Source organism: Abramis brama (assembly GCF_963993115.1).
Source record: "Abramis brama genome assembly, chromosome: 2".
Classification (NCBI taxonomy): Eukaryota; Metazoa; Chordata; class Actinopteri; order Cypriniformes; family Leuciscidae; genus Abramis; species Abramis brama.
In genome coordinates this window covers 29288920-29310599 of record NC_139964.1, presented here as the reverse complement: position 1 = coordinate 29310599, position 21680 = coordinate 29288920, and the positions used below count along the sequence as shown (strand labels likewise).

The window sequence follows — 21680 nt, the reverse complement described above, 5'->3', positions numbered from 1 at the left end:
CCATCTCATCTCTAGCTATGAACACACAGAAGTTCAAAATATTAAAAATGTATATGTAAAAAAGCTACTTGAATATTTAGCTCAAAATTATTGTGTAAAAATGTTGCCATAATTGGCTCCAGGAGAAAATGGCTAACCTATTTCCACCACATAAGAAAAACAATAATGATTTGGTAAATCCCAATTGACAAAAGTTAAAGATTATGACGTGATATTTGAGAGATGAAAATTGAAAATTAGGACATGCAGTCATAAATACGAGATAAGAAATCAGTTATGACAGTTTAAATTATGATGAAGTAAAATGAGATAATTTCGATTTTTTTTATTTATTTTTTTTATATAAAAGGTGCAATAATGGCATCAATTCAAAAAACAATATATAAGAAATTTCGAGTTTTCGTTTTTTTTTTTCTACTGTTATGTCATCATAATTATAACTCTCAATTTTACTTGGTCATAATTTCTAATGTTATGTCATAGTTGTGATAAATTATGATTTAGCAAAGCATGATTTTTTCCTTATAAAACTTTTATATAAAATAAAAGCACGGATAAAATAAAAGTGTATTGTGTGTTTGTTTGCAACCCTAACCAAGAGATGGCGCTGTTTCACATGCTTACTCTGTCGAACGCCATCAACAAATAGCTGTTATTTGATTGGTCGATCCAGGTCGCCCCCTGCTCTGATTGGTCCGTGAACACACATCATTCCCACACAACGATTTCTTATGACACTTCCGCCCTTGAAGCAGCGTGTTGTTCACTGGACGTAAGTATCCTCGCATGGCTTGTCAAAAAATGAGCAAAGCAAGCCTGTCTGCTGTCTAGATGTGCTTGAGTATTATAGTTACCCAACCCCTCCAAACCACTATCTGTGTGGGCAGTGCTTGTGTTTGCTTGCAAGGGGCCATTGAGCTTGGAGTTCTTGTAGGGCAAAGTTCCTGACAGATTTAATCCTATCAACTGGAAAAGGAGGCTATTTGTGACTTTTGTTGTGTTTGGACAGACAAGCAGTTATTTACGTCTGTATTAGCAGAAAAAGATTACTCCCCCCTCATGCCATTGCTGTGTGCTGTATCAGTAAAACTCAGAGTCAACTGTAATTGTTCATTTGACATTTAAAGGGGGCTTTCAAACAGTTACTGCTTTCAAAAACAGCTAGAAGAATCACGAAGTGCTAAAACAACCTTAACGTGGGAAAATTACTAAAGTGGCATGCTTATGGAAGTTTCCTATGGAATGCCAAAACCTCCAAAATAAGAAATAAATATACAAATAAATGTAAGAAGAGCATAAATATACAAATAAATGTGTATTTATACTATTTCCGTATTTATGTATCATATTTTTTCCACATTTATTTTTTCATTTATACATTTATTCCCACATTTATTTATATATCTGTTTATGTCTACATTTATTTATTTCTACATTTATTTATTTATACCTTTATTTATTTATACATTTCTTTGTCCATATGGTAATGAGGGGGCGTGTTTTGCCTCAGACATAGCAGTTGAGCTCAGAGTGGCAACAGCGAAGCTTTGAGGCCACTGTGACACTTTGTGGTGTGACCAAACAAATTGCAAAAGGTTTGCGGACATGCCTTTGCAAGTCACACAGGGAATGAATGACTTGAAGATGGGCAATATAGCTATAAGATAGTATAAAAGACAATATTCAGTAAACTTATTTAAAAAGCATACTATGTACAATCAAGCAGAAGAGCCCAGAATATGAACGCAACAAGCTCAATTGCATGTTAAACGTTTTCCTCGCATATAAAACCATAGAAAATGCTTAACATGGCTTAATGGACTAAGATGGTGATATTGAAGTACCAAATTTAGTATACAGATTGTTAATAAGATGTAGGCCTACTATGTACAGGAAAGCAGATGCATTAAGCCACATTAAGCATTTTCTTTATAACGGTTTTCTATGGGAGGAAAATGCTTAACGTGTTTAAGCTCATTGCTTGCATATTCTAAGTTATTCTGCTCATCTGTATGCTTTATTAATAAGGTGTGTGCTTAATTTGGTCATCCAATATCACTGTCTTAGTACATTAAGCCATTAATTGTTTTAGTAATCAAGGCCGAATCAATGTGAGTATCATATTGTGTTGTTTTAGATCATATAAAGCCAACTGCAGTTTTATTGGTTGTGAATAAAGTAATATCTGATTTGTCATTGACAAGCAGCAGTGTTTTATCTTGTGCTGTAAGAGAATTCTTGAAAATGAATTGTGAGTTTGCGGTTGCACTTAACACTCGATTGCTGTGTCTGAGATAAATCACGCCCCTCTCATTACCATATGGACAAAGAAATGTATAAATTAATGTGAAAATAAATAAAGGTACACATAAATACATACAGTATAGAAATAAATAAATGTATAAATAAATAAATGAAAAATAGAAATGTGGGAAAAATACAATATACATAAATAAGGAAATAAAAGCTATAAAAACACATTCATTTTTTTAAAATATATTTGTATATTTATTTATGTATTTATTTATTTATTTAGGGGGTTTTTTTACATTTCTTTGTTGCTATATATATATATATATATATATATATATATATATATATATATATATATATATATATATATATTATCTGGGCAGCTTTGGCATTACTTAGTTTCCACTAAAAAGGAATAAAAAATAAAAAAGGTAATTCCAACTTTTTTTTGAAAACGGAAAATAAATAAATAAAAAGAAACTACAACAGGCTAGTATCTCGATACTAAAACAACAGTTTCACTAAACAGTTTTGAGTGTGAACGCGATTCACTGAAGAAGAATTCTCATTCACAACCAGGACAGAATGGAGGCGGATGAATCACCGACAGACACAAACACAATTAAAATGTCACAAATTCAATAAAGAAGAATGACTTTGTTTGGGTAAACTCTGTGTTTTTTTAACGAATCGGATTCACTTTATAACAAACAATTTTACCAACAGAAAGGGGGAGTGGACGAACGTTTTAGTGATCGGATTCAGAAGATTCCAGTCACTGGGATCGGATGAATCAAAATCCCTGCACAGTCAGATTTGAGAACGCGTTCTATTCGAACGTCCAGCGCTCAGTCAGAACGCATCCAGTGTCTCAGGTGTCAACAGCGTCCAGTTCTTGCTGCACGTGACAAAGCGACGGTGAAGCAATTAATAATTCAACTGACACATTAAATACTGTACCTGTAAGAGTTGTTCACTTTTTCTGGACTTGTTTATTTTTTCCCGAGTCCGTGACGTGACGTGACGTGACGGGTGGGCACTGGGCAGTGCTGGAGTTTATTAAAAGAATCGTGCGCTATTCTCTCTCTCTCTCTCTCTCTCTGCGCATCTCCTTCAGCGGTTCGGTCATTGCAGCAGTGCGTTACAAAGCCCTGATCGGGTGTCCTGAGCATGACAGTCTGTGAATGTGTCCGAAATCATCATCTGATCAGGTTGTACAGAGGCTTCGCTTCGAGTTCGGATGCTGCACTTTGTTTGTTTTGAACACTTTGTAGCTTTTCTTTTTTAGTATCTGAGGTTCTCAAAGCATCTTGTTAATGCTACATTGAGGCTGTTGTAGTTTTATGCAGTGTAATAGAAGGAACAGTACAACAGTTGATGATTTGGACCTTTCTAGACTGGTGGAATCCATTCAGGATTGATACTGTTTTTCTTTTTTAATCTGGGAGTTGTCAGAAGTTCTTGAACATGTCTTTTGTTGCTGGTAAGTTTTTTCTTCATAGCCTGCTGTGGTGTTAGATGATAATAATGATGTTAAATGTTAAATGACAATGATGTTAGATGATAATAATGCTTCTCTGATATATGCATTATTTACATGATACTCATGGTACTTCAGAGAACTGAAAACCATGGTAGGACAAAATATTCCTAGGAATGATAATAATCATCAGTTTTTGATGTTGGAAGTAATGTTTTCTGTTCCTTGTGTTTGCATGTCAGATCTGTATAGGAGCAGCTCTAATGCAGGTATGGCGGAGTTTCAGGAGAAGCTGAGATTGCAGCATGAGAACTCCATGCACACAGAGCTGGAGAAGCTCCTGACCACCGCCAAGACACCGGAGGCGGAGGTGAGATCCTTGTCCCGCAAAAAATGTCCTAGTGGTTCTTCTGTCCTTTATATGCATGTCTAATGCCCAACTCACACATGTACCCAGATATATCATCACACATACGTTTACCTAGCAGAAAGGAAACATGCTATAGACGTATTGTTTTAAGGGTCAGTAACCAAACTTGTTTTCGCCACTGAAAAAACAACAACAACAAAAAACGGTAATTGCGACTTTTTATCTCACAAGACTTTTTTTTCTTACAATTGCGAGAATTATCTCAGAATTGCGTGATATAAACTTGCAATTGCGAGTTATAAATTAATTCAGAATTGCGAGTTATAAAAATGCAAATGCGAGTTATAAATTCAGAATTGTGAGATATAAACTTGCAATTACAAGTTAAAAATTCACAATTGCATGATATAAACTTGCAATTGTGAGTTATAAATTCAGAATTGTGAGGAAAAAAATGCAATTGCGAGTTTTAAATTTCGAATTGCATTATATAAACTCGGAATTGCGAGTTATACATTCAGAATTGCAAGATATAAAAATGCAACTGTGAGTTATAAATTCAGAATTGCGAGACATAAACTTGCAATTGCGACTTATAAAGTCACAATTCTGAGAAAAAGTCCCTCTTTTTTCCACTCAGAATTGGACGTTATACTGTTGTAAAACCGGTTCTCTGAAACATCGAGTGGAGGGATCCACCTACGGGAAGGGCATCGGTACCTGACCTCTTGCACCAGCCAATGCCCAAGGCCAAGCCAAGGCCCCACCTCCTTACCGGAGAGCATATAATGCCTGCATGCGCTGCTGCTCTCCAGTAAGTATATTCCCTTCTTGTGCGGCAAGCGGGGCAAAGCTGCTGGATCTCTGTGCCCAATGTTTTAGAGAACCGGGGTTACGACAGTAACCTATTGTTCTCTTTCATCATCTCATGTTCGAGATCCACCTATGGGAGAGACATGGACAGCTCCCTGTTGCCCCAGTACACTCACAGTGAGGTTCTGTAAGCCAGTGAAGGACGGTCGCCCCAAGGAGGCGGTGTCTGACACGTCCCATAATCATGCACCTTGCATCCCTGACGCACACACATAACTGCTGTGCAGGACATGCTGTGCAGGACATGAAATATGTAAGAGGCACACACATGAAAATAAACCCTGCAACACATACAGTGAGGAAAATAAGTATTTGAACACCCTGCTATTTTGCAAGTTCTCCCACTTGGAAATCATGGAGGGGTCTGAAATTGTCATCGTAGGTGCATGTCCACTGTGAGAGACATAATCTAAAAAAAAAAATCCAGAAATCACAATGTATGATTTTTTAACTATTTATTTGTATGATACAGCTGCAAATAAGTATTTGAACACCTGTCTATCAGCTAGAATTTTGACCCTCAAAGACCTGTTAGTCTGCCTTTAAAATGTCCACCTCCACTCCATTTATTATCCTAAATTAGATGCACCTGTTTGAGGTCGTTAGCTGCATAAAGACTCCTGTCCACCCCATACAATCAGTAAGAATCCAACTACTAACATGGCCAAGACCAAAGAGCTGTCCAAAGACACTAGAGACAAAATTGTACACCTCCACAAGGCTGGAAAGGGCTACGGGGAAATTGCCAAGCAGCTTGGTGAAAAAAGGTCCACTGTTGGAGCAATCATTAGAAAATGGAAGAAGCTAAACATGACTGTCAATCTCCCTCGGACTGGGGCTCCATGCAAGATCTCACCTCGTGGGGTCTCAATGATCCTAAGAAAGGTGAGAAATCAGCCCAGAACTACACGGGAGGAGCTGGTCAATGACCTGAAAAGAGCTGGGACCACCGTTTCCAAGGTTACTGTTGGTAATACACTGAGACGTCATGGTTTGAAATCATGCATGGCACGGAAGGTTCCCCTGCTTAAACCAGCACATGTCAAGGCCCGTCTTAAGTTTGCCAATGACCATTTGGATGATCCAGAGGAGTCATGGGAGAAAGTCATGTGGTCAGATGAGACCAAAATAGAACTTTTTGGTCATAATTCCACTAAACGTGTTTGGAGGAAGAAGAATGATGAGTACCATCCCAAGAACACCATCCCTACTGTGAAGCATGGGGGTGGTAGCATCATGCTTTGGGGGTGTTTTTCTGCACATGGGACAGGGCGACTGCACTGTATTAAGGAGAGGATGACCGGGGCCATGTATTGCGAGATTTTGGGGAACAACCTCCTTCCCTCAGTTAGAGCATTGAAGATGGGTCGAGGCTGGGTCTTCCAACATGACAATGACCCGAAGCACACAGCCAGGATAACCAAGGAGTGGCTCTGTAAGAAGCATATCAAGGTTCTGGCGTGGCCTAGCCAGTCTCCAGACCTAAACCCAATAGAGAATCTTTGGAGGGAGCTCAAACTCCGTGTTTCTCAGCGACAGCCCAGAAACCTGACTGATCTAGAGAAGATCTGTGTGGAGGAGTGGGCCAAAATCCCTCCTGCAGTGTGTGCAAACCTGGTGAAAAACTACAGGAAACGTTTGACCTCTGTAATTGCAAACAAAGGCTACTGTACCAAATATTAACATTGATTTTCTCAGGTGTTCAAATACTTATTTGCAGCTGTATCATACAAATAAATAGTTAAAAAATCATACATTGTGATTTCTTTTTTTTTTTAGATTATGTCTCTCACAGTGGACATGCACCTACGATGACAATTTCAGACCCCTCCATGATTTCTAAGTGGGAGAACTTGCAAAATAGCAGGGTGTTCAAATACTTATTTTCCTCACTGTATATACACACTCAGGCAGGAATGTAAATGCTTGCTTGGTGATATGAATGTGCGTAGCTTGACGGCCCATTCACCCTTTGTTCCTTTACTCCAATGTGTAATTGGAAAGAAAAAAGGGTCACTCCCTTAGATTCATATGCCAAACCTATAGCTTCCATAAGCCAATGTGAGAGGTAATGCTTAGATATGGGACTCCCCCTGTGAGGGGGTGCCCATGAAATAAAGAGCTGGTCGCTCTTCCGGAAAGCACTGGTCCTTTAGCATTTAGCCTCTTATCCTCCGTGGAGGAAAAAGGTGGAGGGTAAAAACAAATCGTTCCAACACCTACGATGTGAACGCAGGGAAGCATTTAGGCATAAAAGCCGGACTGGGCTTAAGGAAAACCTAAGAGAGAATTTAGTGCACGAGGAATGCACAGAGAGTGCATGTAGCTCACTGACACGTTTAGCTGATGCCAAGAGCAAAGCCGCCTCGATGGACAGCAGCTTTCAGAAAAAAACAGATTAAAGCACCCGCTGGGCAACACGGGGAACAGTGAAGCCTGTGCACACTTGAGCTGACCTCACTGACAGATAGCCTCCGTCTTTTGAACGAGGAATATTGAAGCTAAGCCGGTGGCTTGCTGCGGGATTTAATAGCCCTGCCTGCATTGTGGAAATGGCGTTCGGTAGCGAGGGGTTAGGTGGAAGCACAGAGGGCGTCTGGCGCGGCGCAGGCTTTCTAAGAAGGCAAAGTTTGGCCTCGTCCTCCTTATTCTTGACATCGCAACGCTGTTGCATTAAAGCGATGGCAGGACCAAAGAAAGCGTGGCCAGGCTCAACCGGCACTCCAGCGATGCGCCTCTTTCACTATCAGGGAGATTAAGCCACAGTTACGTTCTCTTGATGGGCATTACCTAGAACGAGGCCATTAATAGTGACAATCTCTTTCCAGAGAGCGCACGTCCCTTTCTCCCATTGTTCTCCCATGTCGACCAGGAGCTCGGTCTGGTAAGTGGAAAGCAGAGTGGAGAAGTTGCGTGCTCTTACAGCCAAGGCCGAGGCTTTATAAGTGGCCCGGTCACCCATGAGAGTTGTCATATCCTTAACGTCCAGACCCGCGAGACCGTGTTTGAGGTCGGACGGGTCTCCCCAGCAATGTTTAATGTGTTTAGCACACGTAGGGAGGACAGGAAAAAACTACTTTGTAGGGCCGGGAGAGGGTCCCAGGAGTTTCCCGTTATAGACGTCCCGCTCTTGGTCAGAGGTACTTTGAGGGGCCGGCCATTTGATTTTGAGGCGAGCAGCCGCTCGCTCACAACCTCAAAGAGGACCGATCGCTGCGGGAGTTTCTTGGGGAGCTCCAGGCAATGGCTACAGTACTCGGGGAAGTCAGTTACCTCTTCAGAGTGTTTAAGGCCCATTCACACCACACAGTAAGAATGGGAATCTCTAGCGGTGATGAGGGCGCCGCACGCGGCTGGTTGTCCCCGGGGGTAGCTGTTGTGGTTTTAGAGAGAGCCATTGAAGAAATAAACGAATAATCCGACAGACAGGCAGCCGTAGAACTGGGGGAAATAGTGAAGGGAGCAAGAAGGGCAGCGAGCGTCGGCGGCTTGCAGTAATTACTTCAGCTAACCAGGCTGATGGGACAAACACGTCCTGCGGAGGCTGATCCAAAGATGTGTTCTGCAGACAATAGTGAAGTCCGTAAAACCACGAGCTGAGTGTAAAAATATTCCAGAGATCGCGAGAAGCGAATGACACCTGGAGAACAGCAGCGTATGCAGGCCTTATATGCCCTCAGGTAAGGCTTTACCGGGCATTGGCTGCGCGCTTCTGCCTGTCTAGACAGACTTGGTGCAATCGGATGCTTCTGCTGAGGTCAGGTACGGATGGCCTTCCCATAGGTGGATCCCGAACACGAGATGATGAAAGAGAACCTATTTTTTACCTTGAAAAGTTTGAAAATAATGATTATGAAGTGTAATCACACATTTATTAAGGTGTAAGGTAAATATGTTATTACTGTTTGCTTGATGGTTACACCAATTCACTTTTTTAGAGCCATTAAATTAAACACATTTTGAAAATAGTATGTATGTTTTTCAAAAATGCATGTAACTAACATAAATTTAAAAAAAGTTTATATTTCTAAGAATTTGGTACATGCATTTTAAACATTTTTTTGAAATTATATACAGATTTTTTTTATCAGAAGACATTCATTGACATTAATATGACTAACATACTAAACTCATTTGGAAGTGATTCATTCGAAGTCTTGTGCACATATTGGAAATCTATTTTATGCACCCTAGCTTTGAAATGTTTATTCACAATGAAACTGCTGTTAATAACGTGATCAGTTATGGCACACACAACATGCAGACTTATTCATGAGTTTTTTATGAAACTGTGACCTAATGAAGGCAGTGAACCTTAATTACTGTCTGTCATCCCATGATGAAGCACCAGAAGGTTTAGTCTAAAGGTTAAAGGAGACTCTTCAGAGTATTAATTATGCTTTTATGCTGCACAGTGTTGTACAGAGTAATTAAGAATATGATTAATCACACATCTGTAACTCTATAAGGTATTGATTCAGTGTTATAAAGCGTTCAGATTCAATATTCTAAAGCATTTCATTAATTTAATAACCCATTAAATTAATATTCCAGGTTTAATGCAAGTTCATCTCTATGGAGTAGTGTTCAGTTTGTAAAAACAAAGGAAAGATTTGTATACTCTGTACTGTAATGCACTTGCAATGGCAGTGTATGGGACAAGAGTAGTTTCTAGATGTAGTTTCTATTCATTGGTCTGGTTGACATAGTTTAGGCCGACAGATTCCCAAAACCCTCACAATTGTTAGCCTGTCTAGTGCGACTCCGGAGACTATTTTTCACCATTTTTTTCACTATTTTTTGGCCCTGAAACAATACAAATTATTGAATATTGATCTTCAGGATATAGAGCTTAACATTCTACCAAACAAGAAGAAGAAAAAAAGGAACTGTAATCTGCTTATTTGTGCTCTTGCAGATCTCCAGGAAGGACTTTGAGGGCTTCAAGAAGCTCTTTCACCGTTTCCTTCAGGAGAAGGGACCGTCTGTTGACTGGGCCAAGATCCAGAGACCACCCGAAGACTCGGTGAGACAGATGAGTGCTTGGATGAGGAATTCAAAATGAGATATTAAGATATACAGTAGTGGCCAAAAGTGATGTCTGGAGGGGATATTTGTTTTTAATGACTCTAAAATCAAAATATGAGGAAAGAATGTCATATTAAAAAAATATATTTTAAGTATAAAGGAAGAACAAAACCCAAAACTTGGTTAAGGTATTTATATGACTAAATTATTTGGCAAAAAAGAAAAACTACAGCTACAGGTTTTATTTTACTATGCAAAAAGAAAAAAACTCAGAAACAAACTCAAAAGCATACATTTACTACAGCATTATCAGTTATTAATAATGTATTGGTTCTCTCTTGATTTTGCATGTGTTCATAATTTCTTTGTATGACAGCCTGGCCAAAATATTATGTCTGCACAATTCTGCATGTTTCATTGCGTTATCACAAATAAAACAATTGACTCCAAGCACAACTACACAATATGATTACAAAATCTTTAACACATTTTTAATAATATTTGAATAAAGAGTTAAGATGCCAAATTTCCTAGGCCACTACTATATATATATATATATATATATATATATATAAGAATTTATATTAAAATAGATATTGCTTCAGCAATGCTACATATATTATAACCAGTGTTATTTTAGTTTTTATTTTAGTTTTATTAATATTTTGAATTAGCTTTTATTTTTATATTTTTAGTTTTCATGTTAATTTTCGTTTAATTTTTGGCAATTTCATTGTGCTTTTGTCATTTTATTAGTCTTTTAATATTGCTAATTATTTTTATTTCAGTTTTATTTTTAGTTAGTTTTAGATTTTAAGTTATTTTGTTTCCAGTTAATTTTAGTTCTTCAACTTAGTTTATTGCCAAGGCGACATTTCTGATTTTTGTTTAAAGTTTTCAAACTAATATTTATATTTTATTTTATTTCAGCTTTATTTTAATTAACAGAAATGTTAGTTTTAACTAACGATAATAACTCTTTAAAAAAAAAAAAAACTTTTATGAACACAATGAAATCTTTTTTTCATTTTTTACTTCAAAACCAGCATAAAATTATTCCCAATATTTGTTTCCTTTTTTTATTTGTTATTATTATTTAGTATTATAGATATGTCCACTGTACATTTTAGATGTAGATTACATATAATGTAAACCAACTTGGAACAGTTGTCCTAAATAGATGTCCTTTTTATAATACAAAATTATAAAATACTACATATTTTTTACATATACATGTGCTTGTATGTGTTACATGGACCCCTGAACAGCGAGAAAGGGAGAGCAGCAGCAGCATAACTTGCTTGTGTATGGGTGCTTTATCAAGCCCATGACATTTCCCTGTTGGTTCCCTCCCCAAATAACCCACGGCCCCTCTACAAACACTGAAGGTTAAACTATGAATAGCACAGCACTTCCAGCATCCCACAACTTTGGCTGACATTTCTTTTCACACAGCCGTTGTGAAACTCATGTTACAGCACGTAGTAAAGTTCAGGCTGATCTGAAATCAGCTCCATTAGATCGACACTCATCAGACCCATTACGAAATAAACTTCACGGCTGCTACTAGATCAGCATTGAGCCTGTGATGGATTTTTTAATTAATCATAACTAACATTTATTTTTCTTGCAGGAACAACATTCATATGCTTGTGAATCTTAAATGTTTCCAAAACCTTTGGTTGAAAACTCGTGACTTTGAGCTTTGAGTGTAAAAATAATAAATAGGGGATATGAAACTAGACAAGAAACTAGATATGAAACAACCAATCAAATTGTAGGGAAATTATGTAATGTGTCATGTCATTTTCGCCATGCTCCTATTCTATAAAAATTCTCTCTGAAATTTGTCTGAGATCCTTCGGCCGTGATTAAAGCATATTCAAAGGCATTGTCTGTCGGTTATTATTGCTGCGCAGCAAGTTAGTTAGTGGAACAAGTTAGGGTTAGGAAACTCGAAGCCAGTTGTCAACTGTAGACGCAGAGCTAGAGTATATAAAGATTATTAAGTGTCGACTGTAGACGCTTGAGTGTCGATTGGAGACGCCCCAGGTAATTAGGTTTCAGGTACGTAAGAAAAATCTACCACAAGGCGTAAAGCATAATTCTCAATGGTTGTAGTTCAGTCCTCACGCGCTCATTGGCTGGATGCTTGATCGGTCAGCTGTGTATATGTGCGTGGCATTTTCACAACCGAGGTCTCAGATGTTTTGGCAGACGTTCAGTCAGGAGAGAGGCGGTTTGAAACCTTATATTTGGCCTGTGCTTTTAACAGTCACCTTGAGTAAACTTCTTATAAAGGGGTTATATAAAGAGAAATTGATTTGATAAATGCAGTGTACTGTATAGAACAGGAACTCTTTTATAAGCTTCTCTCCAGTCCAAAAACAGCATCTATTGACATTTCAAGGTATATTTCTGGTTCAGTACAAGTTAAGCTTGATCGCCAGAATGTGTGGCATAAATGTTGACTACCACAAAAAAAGAAATTTGGCCTTATCCCTCCATTTAAAAGAAAACAAGTGACAGTGAAAGTGAATTGAATTTGAATGCAGAAATGTGAAGCTTATAAGTACTTAAATTATTTCTTCCTTTAGGGTCTATACTATATGTTTAGTATGCGATTTTCCCACACTAAAATCATATTAACAAGCAGTATACAGTTAGAATTTTAAAGTCATTATGAAATCATAATGGACTGTTCTTTTTTTTTTATGGAATATTGCAGTTTATTTTAAATGATTTATCCGTACACATAATTTTTTTTATAAATTCATGTGCCTCGTAATCTTTAATCAAAAAAACGTCCTCTCCCTCTTGCAGCTCATTTCATCTCTTCTCTGATGATGCGTTAACTGGCGTGAGGGCGGAGCAACCTGTCACTCACATGAGATCCACCAATAGCAAACCACAAACTTCCAATACATTTTTTCTTGTTCTTAAAGCCGTTTTGCTTGGATAAATGTCACAATAGGGAAGAAAAGACTATCGTAGCTTCTGCGTCATGCCGACTTAATGTTTACGAATTGGCACCACTCTCTTCCATTATGTGTAAACAAGATTTTTGCTTTAAAAAAAGAAAAGTTCAGAAATTAAGTGGAAGTTAATTTTGTGGTAATCAACATTATGCCACAAATGCTGTCAGTTAATCTTAACTTGTTTATATTGTAATATTTCTTTAACCTAGAGATCTAAATCAATTTGTTTTTGATGCAAACTGGTAGAGTAAAGACTAGACTTGTGGACCACAAGCAATAAAACGGCAACTTGCAGTTTCTGAGTCGTTGGACTTTGACATTTTTGCCTTGACAGCAGTGAACTTAATTCAGCAGTTGTCACTGTGTTGAAACTGCTGTAGGAAGACTTGCTTTACGCAATTTTAATTCCTGCTTTGTTCATCTGAGGTGGATGTGTGTGCAGATCTAGATTTGTTGCAGGCTGGAAGCTCGTATTAAAAGCTTCACACCCAAATTCTGAGAGATCTGATCAAATCAGCTCATATTTCATATAGAGTAATACTGTATGTAAGTCTCAGTCTCTCAAAGCTCTCACAGCGCGCTGCTCTTCATGTCATGATCTCGGGGTTAATGACTTCTGATTTTTGGAGTTTAGTTTAAAGGGCCAGCTCTGTTTGACTGGAGTAAATAAACCCTGGACTGAAAAGTGAAATAAACATCTATCAAAGGTCTTTCTCGCATCATCTCTGAGGTGAGAAGGACAAAGAGGCAGAATTCAGATAATTAACTGTCTTCAGTCCACTCCACACAAGCTTTCTGTATCCTGAAAAAAATATTAAAAATAGTGTGCTTCCTAGATACTGATAAATATAAAGCTCAATGGACAAATGATATGGTTTACACGTATGGTTGATATGGTTGTCTTTCACTCCCTCATTGTTTCTCTCGCTTCAACAGATCCAGCCCTATGAGAAGATCAAGTTGAAGGGTCTTCCTGCCGATGTGGCCTCCAGCCTTAATAAACTGGCTGTGGTGAAGCTCAATGGAGGTTTGGGGACCAGCATGGGCTGCAAAGGACCCAAAAGTCTCATCAGCGTCCGGAATGAGAACACTTTCCTGGATCTGACTGTACAGCAGATTGAGGTATTGCATCACACATGCTTCCTGCCGTTATTAATAACAAGAGCATTACTGATTTACAGCAGAAACTGGTGATGAGATTGTCACGTTAAACACTTAACTCAAAAGTTTGGGGTTGGTAAGATTTTTTTTAATTTGTTTTTGAAAGAAAATACATTAAACAGTAATATTGGGAAATGTTGTTATAATTTAAAATAGCTCATTTCTATTTGAATATATTGTAAAATGTAATTGTTGTGATCAAAGCTGTATTTTCAGCATCATTACTCTCCAGTCTTCAGTGTCACATGATCCTTCAGAAATCATTCTAATATGATGATTTGCTGCTCAAGAAACATTTCTTATCATTATCAGTGTTGAAAACAGTTGTGCTGCATACTTTTTTTGTGGAATTTTTTTTTTCTGGATTCTTTGATGAATAGAATATTCAAAAGAACATAATTTATTTTAAATAGAAACCTTTTGGAACAGTCTTTACTGTCACTTTTGATCAATTTAATGCATCCTTGCTGAATAAAAGTATTAATTTATTTAAAGACCTATTATGCGTTTTTACACTTTCAGCTTTCTTTAGTGTGTAATGTTGCTGTTTGAGCATGAAAAAGGTCTGCAAAGTTACAAAGCACAAAGTCACTAGAGCTGGAGTTATTCTCTATATCAGTGTCACTGTTTCTGAACTCCCTGAAACGCCTCCATTGAAGTCTTGAGTTTTCTTGTGGGAACAAACACGACAGATAATTTCTAATTCTTGCCTGGGGCATATGCAAACAAAACACACACACACACACACACACACACAAAAAAAACAAGTCGAGACCTGGTTAAGTTGCGATAGTAATGTGTTGAAACTCAGTTATGGAAAGGGGTGTGACATTTCACAAACATGCTCGAAGTGGTTGACCAATCACAACACACTCGTCCAGCCGACCAATCAGAGCACATTGTTCTTTTCCGAAGGAGGGGCTTCATAGAGACAGGAACTAAACAGAGCGTTACTGACAGACTGAGAAGGGAGGTGCAGCAACAATGTCAAATATATGAAAAATATGTTTTTTTACAATCAAGCATGAAAACCTATTCTAGTGGACACCAAACTTTGTAAAATAAATCTTACTGACCCCAAACATTTTTGCAGTTAGCATTTCTTTAAGCAGTTAGCATTTCTTTAAGCAGTTAGCATTTCTTTAAGCAGTTAGCATTTCTTTAAGTTTTTATAATTGAACAGAACTGAATTGTGTGTAACTTCAGAACAGTGGATGATGTGTCATCTAGTGGGTTTAGACATTTCTTTGGATTATTTGCAATCTATTTAAGATGATGTAAGACCCTGTTTGCAGTTTCAGACCTTGGTAAAAGGTTTCCCTCTGTGGCAATGACCAATTTCCCCAGAGTTGCATAATAAGTTTTTTTTCCACATGAAAAAAAAAGAAGAAATTCACAGTAATGTCTTGAGAAATACTATTTTGTTATGTAATAAAAAAAAAATACCTATGATATACTTACATTGAAATGGCAACCAGTGCTTGGCTTTTTCTTTTTTGAGATTTTTGCTTCCGATTTTGAGAAGAACGTATTTTAACATCTAGAATAATTTAATTGAGTGACTTAATGCCATCATATGCTCTAATGTAATGGTCATACAGTAATATACATATATGATATTTATATTAAAAATCAAATGAACAGTGAAAATAAAGCGACTGGAGAATTTTGGTGTGTGGAATTAAATATCTCAGCTGAATCTCTCTCTTTCAGCATCTAAATAAGTCGTATAATGCAGACGTGCCCCTGGTGCTGATGAATTCCTTCAACACAGATGAGGACACTAAGAAGATCTTGCAGAAGTACACACATCACCGCGTCAAGATACACACCTTCAACCAGAGCAGGTACACACATCCTTATCCAGGCCAGTGAGAAATACCAACTTACTGTATTTTCTGGAATTAAAGGCGCAGTTTTTTATCATCAGAAACATGCAGCGACTTATATTCCAGAGCGATTTAAATAATACAATTCACAATCACCCATCAGTTCTCACAATAAAACATTAGTAATTGAGGTATTTCAAAATTGCTTGACCCAATTGCTTGGCCACAGCTTTGTGGGTTGTCAACTTGTCTATTTTCCGCTCCTGCACAGGTATCCCAGGATCAATAAGGAGTCTTTGTTACCAGTGGCCACTAACATAGGCCTGACGGGTGAGAATGAAGAAGCCTGGTACCCGCCCGGGCACGGGGACATCTACGCCAGCTTTTACAACTCCGGCCTGCTGGACAAGCTCATCGCTGAAGGGAAAGAGTACATTTTTGTGTCCAACATTGATAACCTGGGCGCCACGGTGGACCTGCACATCTTGAACCACCTGGTGAGCCAGGCCAGCGGCAAACGCTGCGAATTCGTCATGGAGGTCACCGATAAGACACGAGCTGATGTGAAGGTGAGGGCTGTCACCAACGTATCCCTCATTTCGTTCGTGGAACACAGAAACAGAGCATCATGAATTGCAGCAGCATTCTTCATATTTTTGGGTTTCGAATGACAGGGTGAATCAATTACAGAATTTTCATTTTCGGTTGAAATGGTCCTCTGAGGCCCCGGTAGACTTCAAGTGAAATTGAAGAACGAACTGGTGTGATGTCGTTTAGAACAAAATCAGGCAAAACAAAGTTTGCTGGGAGTTCAAAACAGCTTGCCAAAGCGAACTTTAAAAAAAAAAGTGTGTTCCTTTGACGTGGAAACCTTCTCCGGCTCATTTCCTCTGTTCAGTCCGTTGAAGTCGGAGGCAAGTGGAAACATGACCACACCGGAGAGCTGCTTTATAGTAGAAATGAAAGCTCTAATTCTAATTGGAAGCGACACTGACACTGTTTTTCTTTTTTAATACTGTAAAGCTGCTTGCTTTTAAGAAATCTATTGTAGTATATTGTAATATAAGTGCTATATAACTAAACGTGACATGACTCGACTGGAATTGCAGAAAACAGCAACAAAACAAAAAAAGATGGGACATGTTTATTTAGAAATATTCAGGCCAAAAAATAGCACAGATGTAAAGTTTCTGTAAGTTATATTATATTATAAGAATCCACCTTCTTTTACATGGAAATCTTCTCCGGTTCATCCGGTCAGACGCGCTTAAAAACATCAACACATTGTAGAGCTGCATTTTTAGTAGAAGTTGTAATTCTAATCAAAAGTGACACTGACTTTTTGCCGTTTTTCATGTTTAGTACTGTAAAGCTGCTTGCTTTTAAACAATCTATTGTATAGTGCTATATATTTAAACTAGGGATGGGACTTTTTATCGACAAAACGACCGACATTCGACACATGCTCCACTCGACAAAAAAAATAGAGTGTCGACATGTCGAGGGGGCGGGGCTTGTGGGATTTCCAAATTGCATTTTTTTTTTTGGCTTTTAATTTATTACATTTCCTATTCAAATACACATCATAAAGTGCCACTTTTCCCATAATGAAATAAAACATTTTAAATAAAACAATCCATTTTTTTCTAAATGGGATCGCCACTTGACCGTTGACCCCACTTCTCCCGGAAAGACGCGCGCGCGCACTCGTAGACCAGAGCAAGATAGCGAAAGCAGTACGCCATCAAAGCAAGCACTGTGTGCTCGGGTTTTGGAAGTCAATGTCACCAAAGAAGTGTGTTTTTGTATGCCAGGGCAAGACAACCCTGCACAGATTCCCAAAGAACCCAGCGTTAAGTGGACCAGTGGATGGAGTTTGTTTTTTCAGAGCATCAACGGAGTTGTGTAAGACTGTTTGTTCCCTGCATTTTGACGATGATTGTTTTATAAACAAAGCCCAGATCGACGGATTTGCAGATCGTCTAATGCGGATCAAGCAGTCACAATGATAAAGGTTCGCGATCGCATTCGGTGAGTAAACTGCTTTAAAAAAATGTCTATGTGTGTTGTTAGCTCGGTTAGCACAGCTATAGCATACCGCCCACACGGCCCGCCTCCAGACGCTCGTTTTTTTGCGGAAAGACTCGGGACAGCCTATCTGTCTTTTATAAATATAATAAAATTAAAGACTTTTTGGAGATATGAAGGATGCAATACTACTCTATAGGTACTCAAGATTAACAGGAGATTGAGTGAAAATGAGCATTTCAAAAAAAAGAAAAGAAAGGCCGACAATCCGACAAAAAGTCGACACATGGGCCTCGACAGTCGATTTCCCAAATCCCGTGTCGTTCCCATCCCTAATTTAAACATGACGTGACGTGCAGAGCTTGTGCAAATCCACATCGCTATGACCAGATGCTTTCTTAACTGTTGTTTTTTGGGTGTGTAATTTTGCTATTGTGAGGAAAGCACACGGCACATATTTACATATCCATCTAAACGGCTCTTTCAGCAGCGTGGACGGCTTCGGGTTGTTCGCTAAAAGCATATAATCCTGCAAAAGTATTTCAAACTAACCCCTAACCGAAGAATGAAAAAGACCTGAGTGAGTATATCGGGGCCTTGAAGCGCATTGGCCAATGCAGATCAGTTGGTGTTGTTTGTTTCAGGGTGGGACGCTGACGCAGTATGATGGTAAACTCAGACTGCTGGAGATCGCTCAGGTGCCCAAAGCTCACGTAGACGAGTTTAAATCCGTCACCAAGTTCAAGATCTTCAACACCAACAACTTGTGGATCAGCCTGCCGGCCATTAAAAGGCTTCACGAAAAGAACGCAATGGACATGGAGATCATTGTTAACCCTAAGGTGAACACCATGCCCTCCACATTAACGCATATCAACATTTGGGTAGACGTTTGTGTATGAAATAGCATTCCTCTTCTGTCTCCAGACTTTAGATGGCGGTCTGAACGTCATTCAGTTGGAGACGGCTGTGGGCTCTGCCATGAAGAGCTTCGACAACGCGCTTGGCATCAACGTGCCCCGCAGCCGCTTTCTGCCCGTCAAAACCACCTCTGACCTCCTGCTGGTCATGTCCAACCTGTACCACATGGACGCGGGGTCTCTGACCATGAGCCCCAAGAGAGAGTTCCCCTCAACACCTCACGTCAAACTGGGCAGCTCCTTCACCAAGGTACGCTCTGAGCCAGACTTACACACTGCAAAGCCACTTAGACAGGAAGAGAGCGCCTGACTTTAAGGTAAAGCAGCCAGTCACTCCTTATCATAATAATAGGCTGTAATAGGCAATTTATATTATTGTAATATAAATTATATATTTAAAACATTAAAGAAATTTGTGTAAAAATTAGGGCTGTCGATTTAATGTGTTCATTTAATTAATTAGTTATGGGTCATTCAAATAATTAACGCACCCGCCCCGTATCAAACCTACGTGAAGTTAGTTCATCTATACTTTTCATACAGTTGATTGCTGACGAACATGAAGCAGGGCAACAACTCACTGTGATAACTGATAAGACCCTATTGAATGCAGTTATAATGCCCCTAAAATTCAAGATATCAGCTCAAAAATGTAAATTTAAAAATGCGCCTGTATGAGTTTTTGTCTCATATTTATATCATGATATAGTTAAAGGTGAACTAAGTAACTTTTTTACCTTAACCGAACAGCTTCGGAGTCATTGGAATAGTTATATGACTTTTTTCGGGTTGAATGGTGGTTGTCTCGCACCCCCCAAGCGCCTGTGAGCTGAAAAACCACCCTTGCAACTTTGGGCCGGCGGGAATACAGCGAAGAAATTCCCGAAACTGCATAGCCCTGCTTTAAGCAATATCGCGCGAGTAACGAGCGCAATTTCTCACAAGTGATGTTTTTGTCCCGAATAGTGCAAATGTGAAATTGATTTTATACAACAGGTAAATAAATAAGAAGTTAATATTGTTATGTTTTAGACACAATGTTTCTGTTTTTGCTCAATTATGCCAACGAAAATAATACCTATAAAGCCGGAGCAGAACTCTTGTGAGTCTCCGAGCAACACACAGCGGTGCTTCGTTTCTGAATGAATCCGCGTTTTGAGCGAATCAATCGGGTGAACCAATGATTCAATGGTTCATTCATAAAGAGTCATTTACTTCATTCCTGAACGAATCAGCCGTTTGAACGAATCGAATGAATTAATGATTCAATGATTTAGTAATTTAGACATTTACCGCCACCTACTGGCAGTTTTAGTACCACTTCATTAAAAAATATTTCATTTTTCCATATTAATAAAAAATTTTTTAAAGGTATAGTTCACCCAAAAATAAAAGTTCTGTCACTTACTCTCATGGCCCTTGTAGCCTAAAAGTTTATGTGTAATAAATTCTATGTTGAATCAAATAAAATAATTTTGTTTCTAAAGCTACTTTTTATGTTTGATGCTTTTCTCATTTAACACAACAATGACTTTAAATGAACTTTTGGGGATTATTTCTCAGCCAAATATGGTGCGATTAATTAGATTTAACTAATCGCCACATCATGTGATTAGTTAGATTAAAAAAAATTAATCGCTTGACAGCCCTAGTAAAAATAAAAATGTTGATAAAGTTATTAAAATGAGCTGTTCAGTATTTAAATACTTCTAAATTATTATATAATATTTTATATATTTCACATTTTCACATATATTTTCACAGACATAATTCAGTTATTCAAGGCCTGAAACATTGAATTACTTGTTCAGTAATAAGTACCTTTTAAATATTTTTATTTTAAGCCTACTTTGTAAGAACATACATTTGCACATCAGCACAAAATAAATTGAACTTTCTAGGTTCGAGACTTCCTGAAAAGGTTTGAGAGCATCCCAGACATGCTGGAACTGGATCACCTCACTGTATCAGGGGACGTTACCTTCGGAAAACAAGTCACGGTCAAGGTACGGACTGATACGCATGTAGGCATTTGAGAGCGTTCACAAACATTGTGTGTGTGGACGTATCGTAACTTGCTGTTTGTGTACAACAGGGAACGGTTATCATTATCGCCAATCATGGAGACAGGATTGACATCCCGGCTGGAGCGATGCTAGAGAACAAGATCGTTTCAGGAAACCTGCGCATCCTGGACCACTGAGGCCTTTACAACCAAACTACAACCACATTTCACCTGGACATTTCTATGTGTGTGTGTGTGTGTGTGGAAATGTGTGTCAGATTTGAGTGTGACTATCGAAAGCCATCTATCTGATTACTATTAAAATCCCTTAAGAAAACAATCATTCTTTTCACAGTGAATTTCAAAAAGGGCTGTATATTCACAGGTTTTATTAATCTAAATGTAAGACTTTTTAAGACCAAGTAAAGAAAATTGAAGGAACAACTTCAAGGGAACACAATTCGTCAATATGTTCTCGAAAATGTAAATGTCTGGGGAGAAACAGTGTTGATAGGCAACACTTCAGAGTTTGAAAACACACAGATATCCATTACTTTTTACTGGATCTTCTGATCAGACTGCAAAAAAGTGGTGTTCTTCCTCAGTATTTTTGTCTTGTTTTCCAGTGCAATTTTCTAAAGATTTTTTTAAATCAAGATGGATTTACTGGAGATATAAAATTACAGATTATGAAGTCTTGTTTTCTGTGAAATTGATCAAAACAAAGTGAGTTTTGCTTAAAACAAGAAAAATCA

The 21680-nt window shown here is 38.2% G+C and overlaps 1 protein-coding gene across 4 annotated transcripts; it reads left to right on the top strand.

Annotated features, from left to right (window-relative positions):
• Window positions 1–736: 736 nt before the first annotated feature.
• On the top strand, window positions 737–21375 carry ugp2a (UDP-glucose pyrophosphorylase 2a). Of its 4 annotated transcripts, none has more exons than XM_084106819.1 (10): window positions 737–772; window positions 3976–4103; window positions 9895–10002; window positions 13919–14104; window positions 15857–15990; window positions 16244–16541; window positions 18645–18842; window positions 18928–19170; window positions 20822–20926; window positions 21016–21375. In XM_084106819.1, the coding sequence occupies exons 2-10, from the start codon at window positions 4005–4007 to the stop codon at window positions 21121–21123; spliced, it is 1479 nt and encodes a 492-aa protein (XP_083962945.1). In that variant the 5' UTR covers window positions 737–772; window positions 3976–4004; the 3' UTR covers window positions 21124–21375. The 4 variants fall into 4 exon arrangements, with proteins under 4 accessions (XP_083962945.1, XP_083962944.1, XP_083962947.1 ...); XM_084106818.1 differs by lacking the exon at window positions 737–772 and adding an exon at window positions 2952–3736; XM_084106821.1 differs by lacking the exon at window positions 737–772 and adding an exon at window positions 3067–3171 and having other exon boundaries at window positions 3986–4103.
• Window positions 21376–21680: the final 305 nt, after the last annotated feature.